This window comes from Pseudophryne corroboree, chromosome 6, assembly GCF_028390025.1.
Source record: "Pseudophryne corroboree isolate aPseCor3 chromosome 6, aPseCor3.hap2, whole genome shotgun sequence".
NCBI classification, from domain to species: domain Eukaryota; kingdom Metazoa; phylum Chordata; class Amphibia; order Anura; family Myobatrachidae; genus Pseudophryne; species Pseudophryne corroboree.
Window position 1 is genome coordinate 817350866 of NC_086449.1, and position 21427 is coordinate 817372292.

At 46.9% G+C, this 21427-nt stretch overlaps 1 protein-coding gene across 1 annotated transcript; it reads left to right on the top strand.

Moving 5' to 3' along the window:
* The first annotated feature begins 9371 nt into the window (after positions 1–9371).
* LOC134934704 (guanylyl cyclase inhibitory protein-like) lies at positions 9372–19785 on the top strand. Its single transcript, XM_063930075.1, has 4 exons — positions 9372–9608; positions 10964–11113; positions 16092–16197; positions 17076–19785. The coding sequence occupies exons 1-4, from the start codon at positions 9372–9374 to the stop codon at positions 17237–17239; spliced, it is 657 nt and encodes a 218-aa protein (XP_063786145.1). The 3' UTR covers positions 17240–19785.
* Positions 19786–21427: the final 1642 nt, after the last annotated feature.

A 21427-nucleotide genomic window follows, 5' to 3' on the forward strand; every position in this document is an offset into this window, starting at 1 on the left:
CTTTCAGTGATGGGTCAAGTGGCATCGATACCACGGAAAAGTGGCGTTTACGTCTTGGAGCTTCATGAATGGTATAGGTAATTTTATTGTATCTATCTTGCTTACACTTAAGTACAATGGGGATAATTTTGAGTCGGAAGGAAAGTAAAACAAGCAAGTCACTTTGTACCTGGAACAAACCATGCTGCAATTCAAAGGGGGGCAATACATTTATTTATTTATTGCATGCAGGGTAAATACTGGCTGCTTTTGCATGTAGCCCACAAATGCTGGACAGCTTTATTTTTATACAGCAAATTGAGATCTGAATTTGGACGCAAACCTTCCAAATGTAATTCTCTCTGCACATGTTACATCAGCCCCCTGCAGTGCAGCATGGTTTTGCCTAGATGCAACCCTGATTTTTCTGTGTTGCTCCCAATCAAAATCACCCTCTGTGCATTCTTAGTAAAAAATCAGGAATGGGACCTATTATTCGGAAAGCTTAGGGTATGGGGGGATTTGCAGATAAAAGAACATATTACGGTAAAGAAGTGATAAGTGGAAGGTGATGATGTATTAGCTAATCAGCTCCTAACTGTCATTTTTCAAATTGGCGAATGAAACCAAAAACGTAAGTAATTGGGTAAAACCATGTGCACTGCAGGTGGGGCAGATGTAACATGTGCAGAGAGAGTTAGATTTGTTATTTTGTTTCTGTGCAGGGTAAATACTGGCTGTTTTATTTTTACCCTGCAATTTAGATTTCAGTTTGAACTTTGAACACACCCCACCCAAATCTAACTCTCTGCACATGTTACATCTGCCCCACATGCAGTGCACATGGTTTTGTCCAGTGACTTGCTTTTTTGGTTTGCTAACAAACCTGAATAACCTCCATTGTACATATATCCTAAAGGAGGATCCGTGTGTTGAATCATGTAATACCGGGAGACTGAAAGGTTTCCCAGTCCCTATTTATACACTGGAACTATCAACAATCAACACGTTATTGGATGGCGCTATGATGATTCCTTGGTGAACGCTGCTGTTGGTTATACAGCTGTAATATGTTTACTTGAAGTAATGGTGGGAAACGGAGAAGCTACATTCTGTGTGGGCACCGGAATAGCGGCACTTATTATTATCCTGTTTCTATCCTTATTCTGTCTACATAGAGAATGCACAGTATTACTCTTCTTGGTCATTACGCAATTTTTGGGTGTAAATTTGCAATGCAGCGCTTTTCAGAGTCGCCACGTTGTTTGGCAGTTTCTGGTGCAGCTGCATTTACAGGGACAGTGATTAAATACAGAACACGCCCTGTGTTGACTAAATAGAGACAGACGTTCAACAGATTACTACGCCCAGATGTCACGATTTGTGCAAGATGGATAAATATTTTAAGCTGGGCATACACTGTACAATTATCTGCCAGATCTGGCTGGTTGGAATGAAAATCTGGTAATGGATGAACGCAAATGACAATCGCCCGTTTTGCTCCCAAACACTGGAAAACAGACAAAGACTGTCGTTCAGACAAACTGGATCTGCGGCGCATGTAAGCAGCAGCAATAGCAACTCCAACCACACCTGACTGAGGGCCTTTGTGCGCTGGATGATGCCAGTCTGCTGAGGGAACAGGATAATCTCAGCACAGCTGCCTCTCGCTACCTGCCCACTTTTAGCTTCTTTCCTGTGCACCTCCTGCACCAGCATTACTGCAGATGTTACTGCGATGCAGTCATTATGTTGACATCTACAATGCCGTATGTCTGTATGTTGACATATTCACCATGTTGATAGGTGACATGTTGACATATTGATGGACCGGAGGGTTAGACTGCGGCAGCGTAGGGTTAGGGCGAGGCTATGGAGGAGGGTTAGTATTAGAACTACTAGTAAATCTACCCCTGTGTATCCACGTGTTTATTTCACATGCTACCGGTCACAATACCGACACCGGGATCCCTGCTGCTAGATGGCCGTCGGGGGGGCTAGCGCAATGAAGCCCCTTGCGGGCTCGCTGCACTTGCCACAGGTTCTATTCCCACTCTGTGGGTGTCGTGAACACCCACCGGTGGGAATAGTCCCTGTTGGTCGGCATGCCGACCGGCGAGATATTCAGGCATCGGGATCCCGGCGTCGGTATTGTGACCGGCGGCCTCCTGACCGCATCCCAATGTCCCAACTAGAACAACACTGTTTCTGTTAGTATCCAGCAATTGTAAGATGCAGTTACTACCACACCACGTATGGTTTTGTATTTAATATTATTACCCCTTTAAATCCAGCGTCCACAATCTCCTAAGACGTACCAACAGTGAGAGCACCATTTAGTAAATGTGCCCTTGAGGGCCGAATTCAATTAGCCGTGATCAGCCCACAGGCTGCAGTCAATGCGGATTTCTGTTTGAGCCTGAGGAATCCCGCACAGAGATCAGCATTAACTGCCCTGATTGCAGGTGCCTATCCCGGATTCTGTGGGTTAACGTGAGGTAGTGAGCTGTTTACAGTGCAAGGAACAATGGCTGCCTGTCATTAAATAGCCCTAGGTGTTAAAGGCGGAGGCTAACACCCTTTTCCCACTAGGTAAGTTACCGCATGTTACAGAATCCAGCCCTTAGTGTATTTGCAGTGGATGTGCGGAACAGCTGCAGGGTAGGACTCATGTTGTGTAGTACAGGTGTATTTCTAAAAATTCATTCATGTTCCACCACTTATGGATAACACCAATTATCTCTCTATACTGTGGGATGGAAGCAGTTCTCAGTCTCCAATGATGCAGTTCTCAGTATCCGTTGATGCAGTTCTCAGTATCCGTTGATGCAGCTCTCAGTATCCGTTGATGCAGCTCTCAGTATCCATTGATGCAGTTCTCAGTATCCATTGATGCAGTTCTCGGTATCTGTTGATGCAGTTCTCAGTATCCGTTGATGCAGTTCTCAGTATCCGTTGATGTAGTTCTCAGTATCCGTTTATGCAGTTCTCAGTATCCGTTGATGCAGTTCTCAGTATCCAGTGATGCAGTTCTCAGTATCCGTTGATGCAGTTATCAGTATCCAGTGATGCAGTTATCAGTATCCAGTGATGCAGTTCTCAGTATCCATTGATGCAGTTCTCAGTATCTGTTGCTGCAGCTCTTAGTATACGTTGATGCAATTCTCAGTATCCGTTGATGTAGTTCTCAGTATCCAGTATCCGTTGATGCAGTTCTCAGTATCCAGTGATGCAGTTCTCAGTGTCTGTTGATGTAGTTCTCAGTATCCAGTGATGCAGTTCTCAGTATCCATTGATGCAGTTCTCAGTATCTGTTGCTGCAGCTCTTAGTATCCGTTGATGCAATTCTCAGTATCCGTTGATGTAGTTCTCAGTATCCAGTATCCGTTGATGCAGTTCTCAGTATCCAGTGATGCAGTTCTCAGTGTCTGTTGATGTAGTTCTCAGTATCCAGTGATGCAGTTCTCAGTATCCATTGATGCAGTTCTCAGTATCTGTTGCTGCAGCTCTTAGTATCCGTTGATGCAATTCTCAGTATCCGTTGATGTAGTTCTCAGTATCCAGTATCCGTTGATGCAGTTCTCAGTATCCAGTGATGCAGTTCTCAGTATCTGTTGATGTAGTTCTCAGTATCCAGTGATGCAGTTCTCAGTATCCATTGATGCAGTTCTCAGTATCCGTTGCTGCAGCTCTTAGTATCCGTTGATGCAATTCTCAGTATCCGTTGATGTAGTTCTCGGTATCCATTGATGCAGTTCTCAGTATCCGTTGATGCAGTTCTCAGTATCCATTGATGCAGTTCTCGGTATCTGTTGATGCAGTTCTCAGTATCCGTTGATGCAATTCTCAGTATCCGTTGATGTAGTTCTCAGTATCCATTGATGCAGTTCTCAGTATCCGTTGATGTAGCTCTCAGTATCCGTTGATGCAGTTCTCAGTATCTGTTGATGCAGTTCTCAGTATCCAGTGATGCAGTTCTCAGTATCCAGTGATGCAGTTCTCAGTATCCATTGATGCAGTTCTCAGTATCTGTTGCTGCAGCTCTTAGTATCCGTTGATGCAATTCACAGTATCCATTGATGCAGTTCTCAGTATCCGTTGATGCAGTTCTCAGTATCCGTTGATGTAGCTCTCAGTATCCGTTGATGCAGTTCTCAGTATCTGTTGATGCAGTTCTCAGTATCCATTGATGCAGTTCTCAGTATCCGTTGATGTAGTTCTCAGTATCCGTTGATGTAGTTCTCAGTATCCGTTGATGCAGTTCTCAGTATCTGTTGATGCAGTTCTCAGTATCTGTTGATGCAGTTCTCAGTATCTGTTGATGCAGTTCTCAGTATCCATTGATGCAGTTCTCAGTATCCGTTGATGTAGTTCTCAGTATCCGTTGATGCAGTTCTCAGTATCCATTGATGCATTTCTCAGTATCCATTGATGCAGTTCTCAGTATCCGTTGATGCAGTTCTCAGTATCCGTTGATGCAGTTCTCAGTATCCGTTGATGTAGTTCTCAGTACCTGTTTTATTCTGGCTTTATAAAAACACAAGTGTTGGGTTGTATATATTATTAGTGATTCTTGGCACAGAAGCGTCTAAGTTGTTCTGTGAGGTCTGCACAGTTCACAATATCTGTCGCATAGGCAAATGCAGGTGGGGTGGGGGTGGGGGGGGGGAATATTTCTGGCTGCCCCGGTTAAAATTATGTATACAGTAGCAATAGTATATAATATGATTACTAGGGCTTCCACCACAACATGCAGTTTAAGGGACAGAGTGGAGCTACTGCACATGCCCTGTGGGTGCAGCTTCTTCTACCAAGCTTGCTGTGTGTGTATCTGAGTGCTCAAACAGTGCAGTAGACCAGAGAGTAGCTACCAGGAAGAAGAGACAGGAGCCTTGCCATGAGGTGGGAGAATGTGTGCTTAGAAAGTGCAGATCTGTCTTTTCATGACCACTTATGTTTACACCAGGGGTTCCCAACCACGATTCTCAAGGCACACTAACAGTCCAGGTTTTAAGTATGTATTGTCATGGGTGAGTTAATTAGTACCTCATTTATGTTAACCATCTGTGCTCAAGCATAGATATCACTAAAACCTGGACAATTAGTGTGCCTTGAGAACCGAGGTTGGGAAACACTGGCCCATACCATCTACACCAGAGGTTCTCAAACTCGGTCCTCAGGACCCCACACAGTGCATGTTTTGCAGGTAACCAAGCAGGTGCACAGGTGTATTAATTACTCACTGACACATTTTAAAAGGTCCGCAGGTGGAGCTAATTATTTCACTTGTGATTCTGAGAGGAGACCTGCAAAACATGCACCGTGTGGGGTCCTGAGGACCGAGTTTGAGAACCTGTGATCTACACCATTCATAGTGTTAATTATCAATACTCTACTCCAGGCATTCCCAACCACGGTCCTCAAGGCACACCAACAGTGCAGGTTTTCGTGATATCCAGGCTGCAGCACAGATGGTTAAATCAAAATAACTGAGCTACTAATTAAGTCAGCTGTGCTGAAGCCTGGATATCACTAAAACCTGCACTGTTAGTGTGCCTTGAGGACCGTGGTTGGGAATGCCTGCTCTACTCCATACACTAACCAGTGCATGAACAGACCAGTGTGTACATATATGTCCAATACGTCAGTGCTAGTTTCTTATACTGCTCCCCCCCCTCTACACCAGTGTCCCGTTGTTCATTACATATGGAAACCCCCCTCTAATAATCCTGCGTTTGCCCCGTCTGTCCTTATACATAAGGGCCCTCATTCCGAGTTGTTCGCTCGCAAGCTGCTTTTAGCAGCTTTACACACGCTAAGCCGCCGCCTACTGGGAGTGAATCTTAGCATAGTAAAATTGCGAACAAAAGAATTCTCAATATTGCGATTACACACCTCTTAGCAGTTTCTGAGTAGCTTCAACCTTACTCGGCATCTGCGATCAGTTCAGTGCTTGTCGTTCCTGGTTTGACGTCATAAACACACCCAGCGTTCGCTCAGACACTCCCCCGTTTCTCCAGCCACTCCCGCGTTTTTCCCAGAAACGGTAGCGTTTTTTCCCTCACGCCCATAAAACGACCAGTTTCCGCCCAGAAACACCCACTTCCTGTCAATCACACTCCGATCGCCTCAACGAAGAAAAAGCCGTGAGTAAAATACCTAACTGTATAGCAAATTTACTTGGCGCAGTCGCAGTGCGAACATTGCGCATGCGCACTAAGCGGAAATTCGCTGCGATGCGAAGAAATTTACCGAGCGAACAACTCGGAGTGACCCCCAAGACACGCAAGAATAGTCATCGCTGCTGAAAAATATGTTTTGGATGATGTCACTTTCTCTAGAAATTATGGGGGTAATTCAGAGGTCATTTAGGTCGACAGTAAGTAGGGCGACAATGTTTTGGTCGACCACTATTGGTTGACCGTAAGTAGGTCGACATGGTTGGAAGGTCGACATGAGTTTTTCACATTTTGTTTCTTTTTTTGAACTTTTCCATACTTTACGATCCAGGTGGACTACAATTGAGAACGGTAACCTGTACCGAGCGCAGCGGTGGACGCGGTGCACTAATTGGGGTTCCCGGTCACTTTACGGAGAAAACGACACCAAAAATAATAATCAAAAAGTCATGTTGACCTTCTGTCAACCTGGACCACGTCGACCTAAAGACCCTGCTGACCTAGCATCCCTGTCGACACACTGCATCCCTGTCGACCCACTTACTGTCGACCAATAGTGGTCGACTCAAACTTTGTCGACCTACTTACTGTCGACCTAAAGACCGGATCCCCTCTGAATTACCCTCATAATTTCTAGAGAAAGTGACCTTACATACCACACCCATTCAGAGGTGATCGTAGATGTGCTAAATTTAGCACATCGCCGATCATTTACTCTGACATGCTCGGGGATGCCCAGCACAGGGCTAGTCCGCCCCGCATGTCAGTCCCACCCCCCACACACACACACACAGGTACAAAAGCATCGCACGGCAGCAATGCTTTTGTACCTGACGAGTAGCTCCCTGCCAGCACAGCTCGTGCGTGCTGGCAGGGAGCTACCTGCCGCATCCCGGGTTGCAGCGGCTGCGTGTGATGTCACGCAGCTGCCGCGGCAGGCCCGACGGTCCAGACACACCTCCGTTGTCCGGACCGCGCCCCGCCAATGGCATTCTAACACCATTGGCATGCCACCTCCCGTCCCGCGACCACATCTGCCTGTCAATCAGGCAGATGCAATCGCAGCCAGTGAGATGCTGATCGCATCTCACTGGGCTCCCGGGGTGTGCACGCACAGTACGACCGCTGCACGTGCGCACTCCACACAGTAATTCAGACTGCAATCACTGCCGCTGCAGTGATGCAGTCTGAATTACCCCCTCTGTTTAAATTAAAAAGTGATTCTGTGCAAAGCTGTTACACAGATATTGCAGCCGTATCATCTGGTTCCGGGGGGAGGGCAAAAACGTGGCGCAACTGTCAGTAAAGCTGTTATTTGGATATTGCCAGCAATGAGATGAGTACAGTAGCATCTCTTATAATGAGTGCCCGCACCACTCACCCTGCATTCATTGCTGTACTTACAGTACCTTCTGCCAGTCCTGCCAACTGCAAGGGGTGTATTCCCAGAATTATTTTTGGAAATACGGGGGTGGCGCAATATTTCCAAAGATAATGCTGTGAATATGCACATGTGCAGAAGTCTCTGGTACAGTGGGGAGGCGGGGCCACAACTTTCTTGTGGGAGGGGCTCAGACAACTTGTAGCCAATCGGAGAGATAGCAGTAGTGGTGGTCACTCCACAAAGCGGATCACAATGGTTGTCACTGATAATGTCTAACACCAGAGTCTTTCCATCTGCATGGTGTTCCTGTGGTCACAACAGAGGTTTCCAGTTTTTGTGAAAAACTGCTCCAAACCCTTTCATTCTCAATGATTTTGCAATCAGACAATTGTACTGAGAAATGTGATCTGGCCGAATTTACTAAAAAAAAAAAAAAGAAGTGAGAAAATATTGGAGGGAGCCCTGTGATAATAATGCTATCTTCAGACAGCGTTATCCACAAGTTACCTCCAGTTCCCCGCTCCATTCTCCACTCTGACAAGCAGAACAGAGGGAGCCAGTGCCTGTGATCAGCCATGTGTGTATAATAAGACCACAGGCTTATCACTGTTAAAAAATATTATTGTTATTTTTTTAAACACACTTACAGACCCGGTTGTTCGGTATCCTGGTGAGCTCCTCCGTGTCCCCGGTCATCTGATTGCTGGCTTCCTGCTCTGTGACCGCGGTCATCTGTAAACCGGCATTTATCATGTACTTGACATTAATTTTTATTCTGATTTATAAAAGTAAAAAGATCTCTTCTATATATTATACGCTGTATTTTAGTTATTAACTTTATATGAATTTTACTATTGTTGTCTTATATTTGATTTTTTATTAGCGCCGGTTCACATTTTTTGTTATACTTTTTGCGTTGTTTAAAAAAAAAAATGGATTTGGGTCACTAGTCCTCATACGGACATCAGCGGCTTATAATTAAATATATATATTTGATACATGTAGGTGATTGTGGCTATAAAGAGACTTTTAAGGCCAGTGCTGGAGTTAATTTATTTTCTTTTGTAAAAAAAACTACTGATAATCTAATGGCTCCTACAGTAGGTAAGCTGGTGTAGTGCTGGTGTGCCTTTGGTAGGGAGATTATATTGTAAGCCCCATCGGAACAGGGACTGATGTGACTGAAAGAATAAACATCTTCTGTACAGCGCTATAATATATGTAAATAGAGGACTGACAGTTGCAAATGTCATTATAATCTGCATATTGGGGCTAATTCAGTAAGGATTGCAAATACTGCTAATTAGCAGAATTTGCAATCCTTTTGCTAGCGTGCTGGGGGATGCACATCGCAGGGCAAGACCACCCAGCACGCTGACCGCCGCTTCCCCCCTTCTACAAGCAGAAATTCTGAACGCATCGCAATTTCTGCTTGTTAGCAGAAATAGAGGATGCCTCCTGCTGGCGCAGCTTAGCTGCGCCCACAGGATGCACGCCGTCATGTTCCCATTCATAGCGGCTGCATGTGATGTCACGCAGCCGCCGCAATCACGCCTATGCCACGCCCCCGTTCATGCCGCACCGCCCCCCGTCTGGCCGCCTGCGCCCCCGCAACGCTTCGTCTCCTTCCTGGAAACGGAGCGTTTGCCCGGCCAACCTCGCCTCGTGACCGCCTCTGCCTGATTTATAGGCAGAGGCGATCGCATTTTCTGAGCCCCCCCCCCCCCTCTCGCACAAAGTGCGGGCGCATGCGCCCACATCTTTTTCTCATTATTTGCGGTTGGATCGCACAACCTGAATTAGGTCCGTAATGCAGTAATTTAGGAGCAATGCGGTTTGGCATTTATAAAAAGACCCTGCAGAAAGTTAAAGTGTCCTTAAACAAAATCGGACGTCTCACGTTATTTTACAGAATCAGTTTTGTCTTTTGCAGAAAGTTCGTGCAGGAGTGCCCCAGCGGTCTGATTACTCTCCACGAGTTCCGCAAGTATTTCTGCGACTGTACCGTCGGAAACGAGTCTTCGGAGTATGCAGAACAGCTATTCCGAGCTCTGGATAACAACGGGGTAAGAGACGCTTGCTGCAGTTATTCCCTATAAAACTGCTTATAAAGATTCAGCATATCTGTGTATGTATATATACAAACATCTGTACAATAAGGAGCAATGGGGGTCATTCTGAGTTGATCGCTAGCTGCTTTCGTTCGCTGCGCAGCGATCAGGCAAAAAAACTGCACTTCTGCGCATGCATATGCGGCACACGCGTCGTACTATTACAGTGAACGATGTAGTTTCACACAAGGCCTAGTGAAGCTTTTCAGTCGCACTGCTGGCCGCAGAGTGATTGACAGGAAGAGGGCGTTTCTGGGTGTCAACTGACCGTTTTCAGGGAGTATTCGGAAAAACACAGGCGTGCCAGGAAAAACGCAGGCGTGGCTGGGCGAACGCAGGGCGTGTTCGTGACGTCAAAACAGGAACTGAATAGTCTGAAGTGATCGCAAGCGCTGAGTAGGTCTGAAGCTACTCTGACACTGCACAAAAATATTTTGTAGCCGCTCTGCGATCCTTTCGTTCGCACTTCTGCTAAGCTAAAATACACTCCCACTGGGCGGCGGCATAGCATTTGCACGACTAGTAAAAACTGATAGCGAGCGATCAACTCAGAATGACCCCCAATGTATCAAACCTAAAGAAGACAAGTGGAGGTGTTGTCTATAGCAACAATATTCTACCTACAGTATCAGTTATCTAGTATCCTGAATTCTGTAAAATAATAGCAAGAATCTTATTGGTCGCTGAGAGCAACAAAACCCCAGATTTTATAAATCCACCCCTCCCCCCACCTAAATCGGGTGAGGTTCAATAGATCTACAGTAAAAAGATAGACAGTCAAAGGTTGACCCCAAATGTTTGACATTTGAAATCTGTGAACCTTAAGGTGCATACACACTTGCCGAGAAAATGAGCGACGTCGCTCATTTTCACCCTTCCTGGGCGACGTCGCTCATTTTCACCCTTACTGAGCGTCGTCGCTCATTTTCACCCTTCCCGGGCGACGTCGCTCATTTTCACCCTTCCTGGGCGACGTCGCTCATTTTCACCCTTCCATGAGTCTTATTCGCAAATGAGGAGTATAAATACTGAATGATATAGGGGAATTATTTTTGAAAAAGCAAAAAGTCTTATTGCTGAAGATGGGGCTTATTGCTGCCTCACCCGGTACATCAGCCCTTCAGCGGCAGGTTCTGATTGATTTTTGCGGTAGTACCTTTGCAGAAAAGCGGGACTGCTGCGCTAAAAAATGGGACAATTGTAATGTTTATGGCGATTGTGTACCTTATATCGCTAACTGTAATGGTTGTATAAGAGCGCTAAGGTAGGCGCCCCATCTACTGACTGGCGACATTGTACCCCGGCTGTAGGACGGAATAGTGGACTTCCGGGAATATGTCACCGCAATCAGCATGCTGGCTCATGGATCACCCGAGGACAAACTCAAGTGGTCTTTCAAGCTGTACGACAAGGACAGAGACGGGGCCATTACTCGCTCCGAGATGCTGGAAATCATGAAGGTCTGTACTTGTATATGGTGTTCTAGGTATCAACCGCACGTGGATTATGTCTCTGGGAGATTGTAGGGAAAGAGTTGATTGCAAGTCATACACTGCTGAAGTTTTGCGCTGTATTCATGGAAATAAATACGGCAATTTAATTTATCCATATAGAGATTTGCTTAGATCCCAAGGTGGGGGGAGGATGGGAGACCCTCTCTGGAGTATAATAATAAGGTGTTCAGGAGGGACAAACATAATGGGGGGAATTACGCACAGATGAGAGCAATTTCTGTCTATAGCTGCAATCTTCCGTTCCCAAACGCAGAAACTGCTGTAGAATCATCGCTGGTCTCTAACTGAGGACAAATTAAATGTTTTATGATAAAGTCTAGTCTTCAGTGTGTACAGAAATGTACTAACAGTTACGTATATACAGTACCAGCACATTCCACTGCGTTTTCCAATTGGAAGCAAAACAAGACTGGGCAATCAGAGACAGACAGGTTTGAGGGCCCTGCTCGCAGGCTTACACTCTATAGCAGCGGTGGCCAACCTGTGGCTCTTGAGCCGCATGTGGCTCTTACTTTATTCAAATGTGGCTCCCAACACTCTAAATCATGTGACCACAACAGATACAGAAACCGCTGCACTCCAGGCAGACACGCAGCTGCACTACAGGGACTGAAAACTGAAGGAGTCAGATACTAGAGGTGAGACACCCACAAGCAAACAGAGGACACATTAGGGACTGCAGCAATGGCACGAGTTGATGGGGGGCTGTAGTGACACATGGGGGTGGGCTAGAGTGACACATGGCAGAGCTGGCTGGAGTGACACAGCAGGGTCTTGGCAGTAGTGACAAGGGAGGGTGCTGGAAGTAGTGACACATGGGAGAGCTGGCTGGAGTGACATAGGAGGGTCCTGGCAGGAGTGACACAGGAGGGTGCTGGAAGTAGTGACACATGGGAGAACTGGCTGGAGTGACACATGGTGGAGATGGCTGGAGTGACACATGGCAGAGCTGGCTGGAGTGACACAGCAGGGTCTTGGCAGTAGTGACAAGGGAGGGTGCTGGAAGTAGTGACACATGGGAGAGCTGGCTGGAGTGACATAGGAGGGTCCTGGCAGGAGTGACACAGGAGGGTGCTGGAAGTAGTGACACATGGGAGAACTGGCTGGAGTGACACATGGTGGAGATGGCTGGAGTGACACATGGGGGAGCTGGCTGGAGTGACACAGCAGGGTCTTGGCAGTAGTGACACGGGAGGGTGCTGGAAGTAGTGACACATGGGAGAGCTGGCTGGAGTGACACATGGGGGAAATGGCTGGAGTGACACATGGGAGAACTGGCTGGAGTGACATATGGGGGAGATGGCTGGAGTGACATAGGAGGGTGCTAGCAGGAGTGACACATGGGGGAGCTGGCTGGAGTGACTGAAGGGTGTTGGCTGGAGTAACACATGGAGGAGCTGGCTGGAGTGACACAGCAGGGTCTTGGCAATAGTGACACATGGGAGAGCTGGCTGGAGCGAGATGGAGGAGCTGGCTGAAGTGACATAGGATGCTAGCAAGAGTGACACATGGGGGAGCTGGCTGGAGTGACAGGAGGGTGTTGGCTGGAGTGACACATGGGGGAGCTGGCTGGAGTGACAGGAGGGTGTTGGCTGGAGTGACACATGGGGGAGCTGGCTGGAGTGACAGGAGGGTGCTGGCTGGAGTGACACATGGGGGAGCTGAAGTTTATTATGTGAATCTGGCTTTTTCAATTATTTTTTGTGAAAGTGGGTTTTTCAATGGATCTTGCTTTAAAAAATTTATTTTATGTTCTGGCTTTTTCAATGTATTTTATACCGGGGCGAGGTCTATCAGGCACAGGGCCACATTCCATTTTTGCATGCGCGCCATCGGCTCGATGACGCCTCTTTGACGTACCTAACAAGGTTTTTTGGCTCTTTGTCACTGACTGGTTGGCCACCCCTGCTCTATAGGATCCCAGCAAGTTCTGTCCCATTGTCACTGACAATAGCAATTGCCAGCACCTGAAGTTATTCCTGGGACATTATCTATTATTATTATTATTCTTTATTTATATGGCGCCACAAGGGTTCCGCAGCGCCCAATTACAGAGTACATATGCACATAATCAGAACAGGAAAACAGTGACTTACAGTTGAAGACAATATAGGACAAGTACAGGGTAACTAAGCATAACTACACCAGTAAACGACACTGAGATAAGTATCAAGGTGGCCGAGAACTGCGAGATTTGGGCAGTTGAGGATTATTAAAGTAAGAAAAAGATAAGCACATGAAGGAAGAGGGCCCTACTCGTGAGAGCTTACATTCTAAAGGGGAGGGGTAGACAGACAGTAGTTACACGGATGGGGTACATAGAGAGCGTGGAACAGGGGGTTAGGATGAGATTTGGCTGGGTTTGGTAAAGAAGTGGGTCTTCAGATCCCGTTTGAAGTTCTCTAGGGAGGTGGAGAGTCTGAGGGGGGGAGGTAGGGAATTCCAGAGTAAGGGAGCAGCACGTGAAAAATCTTGGAGGGAGGAGTGGGAGGAAGTAATCAGTAGGCAGGAGAGTCGGCGTGCATTAGCAGAGCGAAGAGGACGGGTGGGAGAGTAAAGGGAGATAAGGTCAGAGATGTAGATGGGAGAGGAGTGGGTGAGGGCTTTGTAAGTGAGTGTGAGAAGCTTGAAATGGATTCTGAAAGGGAAGGGGAGCCAGTGAAGGTCTAGTAAGAGAGGAGAGGAGGACGTAGTGCGTTTGGTGAGGAAGATGAGCCGGGCAGCAGCATTGAGGATAGATTGGAGTGGAGAGAGGTATTTGTCAGGAATGCCAGTCAGGAGGAGATTACAGTAGTCCAGTCTGGAGATGACCAGTGAGTGGATAAGGGTCTTAGTAGCGTCCTGGGTGAGAAAGGGTCTGATCCTGGAAATATTTTTTAGATGAAAACGGCAGGTTTGTGAGAGGTGCTGAAAGTGTGGTGTGAAGGAGAGGGAGGAGTCAAGGATTACTCCAAGACAGCGCACTTGGGGGCTAGAGGCGATAGCAGTGCCATCAATAGATAATGAGATTGTGGGAGGTGAGGTTGTGCGGGAGGGAGGGAAGATGATCAGCTCGGTCTTAGATATGTTAAGTTTAAGAAAGCGCTGGGACATCCAGGAAGAGGTAGCAGAGAGACAGTTGGAGGTACGAGTGAGGAAAGTCAGGGAGAGATCAGGGGAGAAGAGGTAGATTTGAGTGTCATCAGTATAGAGATGATATTGGAAGTTAAAAGAACTAATGAGTTCACCTAAAAAGGACGTATAGAGAGAGAAAAGGAGAGGACTAAGAACAGAGCCTTGGGGGACACCGACAGTTAGTGGAAGAGGGGGGGGGGGGGGCGTCATGAGAGGAGACAGAGAAGAAACGACCAGAGAGGTAGGAGGACAGCCAGGAGAGGGCAGTATCAAGCAGACCAAGAGAGTGAAGGATTTGCAGGAGAGGGTGGTCCACAGTGTCACAAGCAGCAGAGAGGACAAGAAGAATAAGTAGGCTAGGAAGCACAATATGCACTTGGGTCAAAAACTGGTTAGATAATAGGAAGCAGCGCGTTGTGGTTAATGGATCTTTTTCAACTTGGACTGAAGTGCTAAGTGGTGTGCCGCAAGGCTCAGTATTAGGACCGCTATTGTTCAATATTTTCATTAACGACCTAACAGAAGATCTAGAGAGCATGGTGTCAATTTTTGCAGATGATACCAAATTGTGTAAGGCTATAAATACAGAGGAGGATGCCGAGTCTCTTCAGAACGACTTAGTTAAATTAGAAGCATGGGCAGCCAAATGGAGAATGCGCTTCAACACAGACAAGTGTAAGGTAATGCACTGTGGTAACAAGAACAAAAATTACACCTACCTACTAAATGGGGTAAAATTAGGGGATTCTGTACTGGAAAAGGACTTAGGTGTCCTCATAGATAGCAAGCTAAGAAGTAGTATCCAAAGTAGGACTGCAGCAAAGAAGGCTAATAAGATATTAGCATGCATAAAACGGGGTATTGATGCTAGGGACGAGAGTATTATACTCCCGTTATATAAATCACTAGTGAGGCCACACCTTGAATACTGTGTACAGTTCTGGGCACCGTACTACAAAAAGGATATCCTGGAGCTTGAAAAGGTACAGAGGAGGGCGACCAAACTAATTAAGGGCATGGAGACGATGGAATACAAGGAAAGGCTTGAAAGACTAGGCATGTTTACATTGGAAAAGCGGAGACTAAGAGGGGATATGATCAACATCTACAAATATATAAGGGGACAATACACAGAGCTTGCGCGGGACCTGTTTTTGGTTAGATCAACACAGAGGACTCGTGGACACTCGCTCAGGTTAGAGGAGAGGAGATTCCGCACAATATGGCGTAAAGGCTTTTTCACGGTAAGGACAATACGTGTTTGGAATTCCCTGCCCGAGGGAGTTGTAATGGCGGAATCTGTCAACACCTTTAAGAATGAATTAGATAAATTCCTATTGGAAAAGGATATCCAGGGGTATGGTGCATAGTCATGCATTATAGTTACTATAAATAGGGATAAAATGCAATGGCTGACAGCAGCATCAGTCAGAAATTTTAGTCAAATCATCATGCATAGGACACCACAAATAGGTTGAACTCGATGGACAATTGTCTTTTTTCAACCTCAGATACTATGTAAAAAAAAGTAGAGAGTAGTGGCCCTTAGATTTAGCAGCATGGAGGTCATTGCAGACTTTTGTGAGGGCAGTTTCAGTGGAGTGGAGAGATCGGAAACCAGACTGGAATGGGTCAAGTAGTGAGTGAGAGGAAAGAAAGGAAGTGAGGCGTTTATAGACAATACACTCAAGGAATATGGAGGCAAAAGGGAGGAGAGAGAGATGGGTTGATAGTTGGGAGGTGGGTCTATACGAGGGAGGTGCCGTTATCACATGAACGAGCTTTTCCACTGTAACAATCTGTCATACAGGCGGTGTATAAAATGAGTATCGCTGCTTCCATCACGAAGGTGAATCCGCTGACGGCAGAAGAGTGCACTAACCGCATCTTTATTCGCCTGGACAAAGACCACAATGGTAAATAAAACACAAAAGGGGTCTATTTCCTAAAGGATGATTTTGATCGATTTTAATTGATTTTAAATTGATGACCATAGTCCTAGCGTGGCCAATCCCGGGCCATTTATTCAATCCTGGGTATCGTGATTGAAAAATGGTCAATCCCGGGATACCCGAGATTGGTTTGTTTCCTGTGTTCCCCCCTCCCCCGCCATGCCCTGCACACATAACTCATCACCATGGTACCTGGGAGGGTGGGTAGCTTCCTCTGGTTTCGGTGAGGTCCGTGCGGCGGCTGGCTGGCTGCGCGACCTCTGACTTCACGTCATGCTGCACATGGGGAGCCGGGAAGCGTCTGAGCCTCCTAAGGACCCTCAATGCTGCTCGGCTTTAAAAAAACAAAGGACCGCTTGATCCCAAAATCCCCGTGATTGGAGTTTACAATCCCGGGAAAGAAACCCGGCCGATTTTTGGCCTAAATCCCGGGATTGGCCACCCTTCATAGCCAGCTGTAGCCTATGGGCTACACTTTGCATATTTAGCCAGCAGGGAGGGTAGGGTCTGACATGTGGGGCGGACTAGCCCTGTGCTGGGGTTCCCCCTGCATGTCTGCGAAACTGACTCAATTTAGCACATCTACGATCAGATCTGAATTAGGCCCAAAGTCCACTTATAATATGATATATATCGCTGCACATTGTACCCTGACACTGTCCAGCATTCCCAGGGGAGAACCTATTAAGCCACTCCCCTGATGTGCCCAATGCACGCCCTGTTCCACCCTGACTCCACCTATTACTGGGGATCACAACCATCCAGATATCACCACGCAGCTTGTGCCCATCACATCAGGCCTTATCTTATCGGCCATCTTTCCTTATTTGTCTTCGTTCCAGCCATCATTAGTCTCCAGGAGTTTGTGGAAGGTTCCCTGGATGACGAGTGGATTCGGGAGATGCTGGAATGTGACCTGAGCACTGTGGAATTACAGAAGCCCCCCGCATATATCCATGTCCGATCCAGAGAGAGCATGTTCAGCAGTAGCCGGCGACACTTTTAATGTACAAATATTATCTCTTCATTTGTCTCTTTGTAAATCTGTTGTTTATTTGTTAAACTGTATTGTGTATACTGCCTTTATATACAGAGAGCTGCTGCACGGTCAGCGTCAGGCCAAGGTCAAAGCCTTACAGACGAAACACTGTAATATAACATTTATCTCACTGGGATCAGTAATTAGAAGAAATCAGCCTCTTGTGACTCTTTTTGCATAAAATGGGACAGGTAGTTGTGACTTTCTGTGACGTTCACTGAGGTCTGTCTACTACATGCATAGTTACATAACCCAATACTATATTGCACTACACATCCTCAGATCATAGCAGAATGTATACTTAAAATTATATTAGATCTCTGATAGACATAAAAATACCATGAGAAGACCATTTGTGACTTCCTGCTGCCTCCATTCCCCTCCTCACTCATTTCCTGATATACTCTGTGCTGCGGGGCACCCTGCTCCTTCCACTATATAACTCTAAGTCTGTGGCTGCCTGCTGCCTCCATTCTCCTCCTCACATCATGTCACTGCCCCTGTCACATGCTGCCCTGTCCTCACTGACACATCACTCATCTCCTGATATACACTGTGCTACCGGGGACCCTGCTCCTCTCACTATATAACTCTCAGTCTGTGACTTCCTGCTGCCTCCATTCCCCTCCTCACATCATGTCACTGCCCCTGTCACATGCAGCCCTGTCCTCACTGACACATCACTCATCTCCTGATATACTCTGTGCTACCGGGCAACCTGCTCCTTCCACTATATAACTCTCAGTCTGTGGCTTCCTGCTGCCTCCATTCCCCTCCTCACATCACGTCACTGCCCCTGTCACATGCAGCCCTGTCCTCACTGACACATCACTCATCTCCTGATATACTCTGTGCTGCTGGGGACCCTGCTCCTCCCACTATATAACTCTCAGTCTGTGGCTTCCTGCTGCCTCCATTCTCCTCCTCACATCATGTCACTGCCCCTGTCACATGCAGCCCTGTCCTCACTGACACATCACTCATCTCCTGATATACTCTGTGCTGCTGGGGACCCTGCTCCTCCCACTATATAACTCTCAGTCTGTGGCTTCCTGCTGCCTCCATTCTCCTCCTCACATCATGTCACTGCCCCTATCACATGCAGCCCTGTCCTCACTGACACATCACTCATCTCCTGATATACTCTGTGCTGCTGGGGACCCTGCTCCTCTCACTATATAACTCTCAGCCTGTGGCTTCCTGCTGCCTCCATTCCCCTCCTCACATCATGTCACTGCCCCTGTCACATACAGCTCTGTCCTCACTGACACATCACTCATCTCCTGATATACTCTGTGCTGCTGGGGACCCTGCTTCTCCCACTATATAACTCTCAGTCTGTGACTTCCTGCTGCCTCCATTCCCCTCCTCACATCATGTCACTGCCCCTGTCACATGCAGCCCTGTCCTCACTGACACATCACTCATCTCCTGATATACTCTGTGCTACCGGGGACCCTGCTCCTTCCACTATATAACTCTCAGTCTGTGGCTTCCTGCTGCCTCCATTCCCCTCCTCACATCATGTCACTGCCCCTGTCACATGCAGCCCTGTCCTCACTAACATCACTCATCTCCTGATATACTCTGTGCTGCTGGGGATTCTGCTCCTTCCACTATATAACTCTCAGTCTGTGGCTTCCTGCTGCCTCCATTCCCCTCCTCACATCATGTCACTGCCCCTGTCATATGCAGCCCTGTCCTCACTGACACATCACTCATCTCCTGATACACTCTGTGCTGCTGGGGACCCTGCTCCTCCCACTATATAACTCTCAGTCTGTGGCTGCCTGCATTCCCCTCCTCACTCATCTCCTGATATACTCTGTGCTGCTGGGGACCCTGCTCCTCCCACTATATAACATTAAGTCTGTGGCTGCCTGCATTCCCCTCCTCACTCATCTCCTGATATACTCTGTGCTGCTGGTGTGACAGATATGCTGCAACAGCTGGGATCACTGAAACTAAATTCTGTATATCTGGAAATGGGTTACATCTATAAAACTGGCATTATTGGGTACTGTGCCATGACGGAGGTGGCATCACTGGGTACTGTACCATGATGGAGCTGGCATCACTGGGTACTGTACCATGACGGAGCTGGCATCACTAGGTACCGTACCATGATGGAGCTGGCATCACTGGGTACTGTACCATGACGGAGCTGGCATCACTGGGTCCCGTACCATGACGGAGCTGGCATCACTGGGTATGCTGCCATGGCATATCTGCCCTAACCTACCACAGCTGCAGGGGATGTAGGTGGGACGCCAATGCTCGGGTCCCAGCAGTCAGAATGCCGACGCCGTACCCAACCCAGCTGCAGATAAAGAGCAGAATTATCCTAGAACCCGTGTAACAAATGCGCCGGATAAGATGCAGACATTCTGTTACTGATTTGTACTTTATTTCCTAATCTGCGTATTCCTGTGTAACGTGCCCCCGGTTTCTTTTTTCATACCTTTTTTTTTATATTTCTGTAAGAATAACAATAAATAATGTTTACAAAGCAAGATTACAGATTATTCCCAGGTACAGGTGTACAGAAAGACTGCGTAAGGAATATAATATGACAGCAGCAGCATAAACACACCGTCCGGGCTTGCGGAGCGCTGCTTGGTGCATCACTTTGGCCTGGAAGGGGTTAAGGTTTTTGTAGTGGGAGGAACGTAGATGGAGGAACCGGGAGGCTATTGGCTGGATTGTGGATAGGGGCTGTACTGCCATGGATATAGGTTGCTAATCCACCATTTCCTAGGCGCATGGAAGCATCTGACGTGTGAGGTTTATGCAGATTATTCCCAGGTACAGGTTTACAGAATGCAGATTACTCCCAGGTACAGGTGTACAGAATGCAATTTATTCCCAGGTACAGGTGTACACATTACAGATTATACCCAGGTACAGGTGTACAGAATGCAGGTTACTCCCAAGTACAGGTGTAGAGAATGCAGATTATTCCCTGGTAGAGGTGTAGAGAATGCAGATTATACCCAGGTACAGGTGTACAGAATGCAGATTATTCCCAGGTACAGGTGTAGAGAATGCAGATTAATCCCTAGTAGAGGTGTACAGAATGCAGATTATTCCCAGGTACAGGTGTACAGAATGCAGATTATTCCCAGGTACAGGTGTACAGAATGCAGATTACTCCCAGGTACAGGTGTACAGAATGCAATATATTCCCAGGTACAGGTGTACACATTACAGATTATACCCAGGTACAGGTGTACAGAATGCGGATTATTCCCAAGTACAGGTGTACAGAATGCAGATTATTCCCAGGTACAGGTGTAGAGAATGAAGATTATTCCCTGGTAGAGGTGTACAGAATGCAGATTATTCCCTGGTACAGGTGTACAGGATGCAATTTATTCCAAGGTACAGGTGTACAGAATGTGACTTATTCCCAGGTGCAGGTGTAGAGAACACGGTTTATTCCCAGGTGCAGGTGTACAGAATGTGATTTATTCCCAGGTACAGGTGTACGGAAAGCGGCCTATTGTCAGGTGCAGGTGATGGGAATGTGATTTACTCCCAGGTACAGGTGTACAGAATGTTACTTATTCCCAGGTGCAGAATGCAGATTATTCCCTGTTAGAGGTGTACAGAATATATATTATTCCCAGGTACAGGTGTACAGAATGCAGATTATTCCCAGGTGCATGTGTGCAGAATGCAGATTATTCCCAGTGATAAAGCCAAATATTTATCTTACGTAAAACCCTTTAAAAGGTAAAAGAACACAGTACGCTATTGGCGTAAGGAATACCGTAAGTGTACGCACATTGCGTAACAATCGCTTAGCCGTGGTCGAGACGCACGAGCGTCACGTTCGCTCACGGCTAAGAGAGCACAGGCAAGCCCGCTATAGGCTGCCGACTAACGTAATGATACGCTATTAGCGTAGCAGACGCTCGGGACCACGAGGAGATCACAAGCGGCGCTGATGCTCACAGTGTTAAACCTTTATAACTATACCATAAAACAATGTACTTATAATGTAAATCCCTGTGCAGTGATAAGGTGTAAATGCAACACAGTGTAACCTTATTAACTTGAAAGCTGTACGAGCGTCTCCGACGCTCTGAGAATACTTAGAAATATAATAAATACACAGATACCGGTATTAGGTTCTAACACCTTATATGAACG

Coding starts and splice junctions, on each gene's coding strand:
- LOC134934704 (XM_063930075.1), top strand. CDS start 9,372: ATGCGGTTTGGCATTTATAAAAAGACCCTGCAGAAAGTTAAAGTGTCC. Junction 9,609..10,963: donor GAGCTCTGGATAACAACGGG/GTAAGAGACGCT, acceptor CCCCGGCTGTAG/GACGGAATAGTGGACTTCCG. Junction 11,114..16,091: donor AGATGCTGGAAATCATGAAG/GTCTGTACTTGT, acceptor TCTGTCATACAG/GCGGTGTATAAAATGAGTAT.